At 36.9% G+C, this 3,614-nt stretch overlaps 1 protein-coding gene across 2 annotated transcripts in view; it reads right to left on the reverse strand.

The window, feature by feature from the left end:
• LOC107572154 (pre-mRNA-splicing factor CWC25 homolog) overlaps positions 1-3,153 on the reverse strand; it is a 10,872-nt gene extending 7,719 nt beyond the window's left edge. For both annotated transcript variants that reach the window (XM_016258566.1, XM_016258567.1), the window contains exons 1-3: positions 3,013-3,153; positions 2,257-2,429; positions 1,852-2,088 (exon numbers count right to left, since the gene is read on the reverse strand). In XM_016258566.1, the coding sequence (XP_016114052.1) occupies positions 1,852-2,088; positions 2,257-2,429; positions 3,013-3,030 (428 nt within the window). In that variant the 5' untranslated portion in view covers positions 3,031-3,153. The remainder of the gene's footprint in view (positions 1-1,851; positions 2,089-2,256; positions 2,430-3,012) is intronic.
• Between the last annotated feature and the right edge of the window lie 461 nt (positions 3,154-3,614).

A 3,614-nucleotide genomic window follows, 5' to 3' on the forward strand; every position in this document is an offset into this window, starting at 1 on the left:
TTTAATGCAGCTCAGAGGGACATGGAATGATTTAACCGGCAGTTACAAAAATGCATAAATAATTTTTAAAAAATCATTTAAACGGTTGATTCATTCAGGAACGAAACGTCATGGTTGTTTAGAAATGCGAAACAGTGCTGTGGTTGTTTGGAATTATTTTTGTAGGCGAAATAGAGCGTAAGTCTCTTAATATTAATTTGTTTATTGAACTGTTGTATAAAATCAATATCACATTTGTAATCATGCTGATTTTTGGAGAAAAAAACCTCTCTCTTCGCGTGATATTAACTATATGAAATATATATATTTTCAGTGAAAGAACGCACTCTAAATGTGCATGCACACTAGTCTAATCCACTAGACTTCATCACGTCACGCATATGTGCACTCTGTAGGTGTGTTTTGTTTGGTTTTTGTAATATACTAGATAATGTCAAATCACATATCGTTAAAACAACAATTACGATATTATCGCAGATGATATATATCGCACACCCCTAATATAAACACGATTAATGTAACCTGTTTGAAGAAAAAAGATGTTTGTTATAGCTTTTGGAGCAAGGGCTCCGCCATCTTGCAATACCACAGTGTGTGACGTCACGGTGTTGGTTTGCTCCGTTGGCCAGTGAAGTAATATAAGCATTTCTTTACTTTTTGAACACACAAATGTTATTTTAACACACAAATGTTTTTGGTTTTCATATCGAATATCCAACATATTGTCTACACTGTCTACAACACGAAGTTTTGATCGTGTTATACCAAACATTGTTTTCATAATGTGAGGCGCAACATGATGTAAACAAACGCTTCATACAATATTGTTCATGTTGCATCTTGTTATGTCAAGACATATTTCCACGACTAGAAATCAGTGGTTAAGTTGTATTTACAACACTGTTCCAGAACATTTCAAACCAAATATTCAGATGTGTGCAGCGCATTTTTTGGATGACTGTTTCCTGATCCTGGGAGAGTAGACTACAATACTGGCTGTTCTGACTAAAATGTACATTTTAGTAAGTACATTTTCATATTTAAAGAATTTGCCACTGATGATTCAAACACGCATTTTGAGCAGTGTAGAGTAGCACTTGTTGTTTGTCGTTTCTCCGATCACAAATGCAGACATGGTTTTATGTTTATGCGGCGCGATGAAACGCAACGCGTAAAAAGACAGTACAAGTCATTATAATCCGTAACTATGTCCCCACTGGATGCAACAAATGCCTCGTTTATAATGGGTTTTAATGTTTTTGTCTCGTCGCTCCGGGACACGGCATCACAGTATGGTAAGGGGCGTAACATTTCCGTCACACGTTTGAGATATTCGGCCAAACACAATGCACTGGATAGCTGGCCAATCAGAGTACACCTTGCTTTTCAGACCGAGCTTTGTAAAAATCGACACGTTTCAGAAAGGCGGGGCATAGAAGAGAACCAATAATGTACAGAATGTGGAAAATAATGTGTTTTTTGAACCTTAAACTGCATAAACATTTCATTACAGCAAATACTCAAAATAATGTTCTTTTTAGCAACATCATATGACCCCCTTTAATATGCAGGAATCCCTACATTAAACAAATAACCATTTAAATGCTTAGGATGTTTGCATTGTAAGAACGCACAAGGATACTTCAGATATAAAGATGCTGACTCGTTAGGTGATGTTTTCTCATTAAAATCATACGATTTTCTATTAATTCAGTAGAAAGTATGGGAATACTAGGGAATACCACTATGGTGGCATAGTGGCTTCACTTTTATGACGTCATGAGCAATCCAGTTTTCTATTATAGATCAGTGGTTACAACCCTTTTAGTTAAAAATACCATTCCAACTTACCGGATCTCAAAAAGAGGGTCTTCTCTGATCTTGGCAGCCATATCATTAGTAGAGACAGAACTTGTAGGGTTAAATATGGAACCAGGCAGGAGGCCTGTCTCAGCTGATGGTCCGTTCTCAGGTTCCTCATACTGCTGTGTGATCTGCTTGTCGACGGGGCGACCAAGAAGGTATTCCTCCCGAGAGATCTGTCCTGCTGGACCCTGGTACATCCAGTCCAATCGGTCATCTTTCTTTCTGCAATATTGAGAAATCTGATATTACATTATAGGCTTAAACCTGTAAGCCTGTTATTATAACTAAATCCAATTATACATTATGTGTTATAATGAACTTCTATAATGAAAAAGCTTTGTGCTGGGATTGACTGTGAAAACTGAGAGAATGTGTCTGAGTGTCACACACTTTACAGCGCCTGTCTCTTGCGCATATCTGGTAATCTCTTCTCGGGCTCGCTCCTCTTTAAGCTCCTTCTGCAACTCCTCAATCTTCTTTCTCTCCGCCTCATGTTTTTGTTCCGCTTTCCACACTCGCTCGATATTTTTAAGAGTTTGCGGATGCCAACTCTTTTTCAAGTTCTGGTGGTATTTGTGGAGATAATTCAGATTTCAGAAAAAAACAGATGTGGAGTTAATCACTTTTAATGAAAGGCCTGGATTCTTGGGGAAAAAAAGACGTGGAGATAATCACTTTTATTAAATGACTTCTTGGTTGCTTAGTTGAGGACACTTAATATTTGGCAATATTATCGACTCTATCGCACAGACACTATTGGATTCTCAATAGTGTTTGTGCGATAGAGTTGATCATATTACTGAACTGAGCTGGATGTTGGCATTACTGAATCAACGATGAACTGATTTTAACTGAAAAATTGCCTGTTTACTATTGTCCTATTAAACTGCTTTCCAGCAGAATTTTGTTTGCATTACTGAAACATCCTGCTTAACACAGTAAAGCTGCTTTGATTTGTATTATATAAAGCGCTACATAAATAAAGGCCATGACTTAACTTGGTAACTGTTGAGTCTGTTTTATTTACGGCCAGTGAGTGAAATTGGTACGTTTTCATAAACAAGCTAAACTAGGCCACAACGTTTATCATTAGCAACTGCGCTACTACAAAAAAGAAAAGAAAACGTAAAACAAAATTGTACTTACAAGGTCACCACCTCCCATGTTGTTGAGGCCGTACTAATAATGTTATAATGTGTTAGAAATTATAATTTCAAACACCCAACCCAAAATCTGCTGGCGTGTATTTACACTTTCTTACGCCGGTGTTCCGGCGAATTCAGTTTTCCTGTTCAATCGCTACATAGAGTCAGATTTCCTGCTAATTCTAACTTTTTCCTGTTTTATGAAGTGTAACACCACACATTACAATTAGACAGTTAAATTCCTTCGTTAGGGGCATTCTTTTGTTCAGACGCCCATTTCCATTGTATTGTTATTGTTGTTGTTAGTGTGTGTGTGTTTCTGTTAAACAACTTGAGCCTTGTCGAAATAATAACAAATAAACTATATTGCACAATGACTAGTCTCTCTTTTATTATTTTAGGTAATTCAGAGTGATGCTCCTGATGTGTTTTACACTGAAAACACAGGGGGAACATATTTTTTGATGTTATTATTTCGACAAGGCTTAAGTTGTTTAACAGAAACACACACACACTAACAACAACAATAACAATACAATGGAAATGGGCGTCTGAACAAAAGAATGCCCCTAACGAAGGAATTTAACTGTCTAATTGTAATGT

This window comes from Sinocyclocheilus grahami, unplaced genomic scaffold, assembly GCF_001515645.1.
Source record: "Sinocyclocheilus grahami isolate Dianchi unplaced genomic scaffold, SAMN03320097.WGS_v1.1 scaffold1706.1, whole genome shotgun sequence".
Classification (NCBI taxonomy): domain Eukaryota; kingdom Metazoa; phylum Chordata; class Actinopteri; order Cypriniformes; family Cyprinidae; genus Sinocyclocheilus; species Sinocyclocheilus grahami.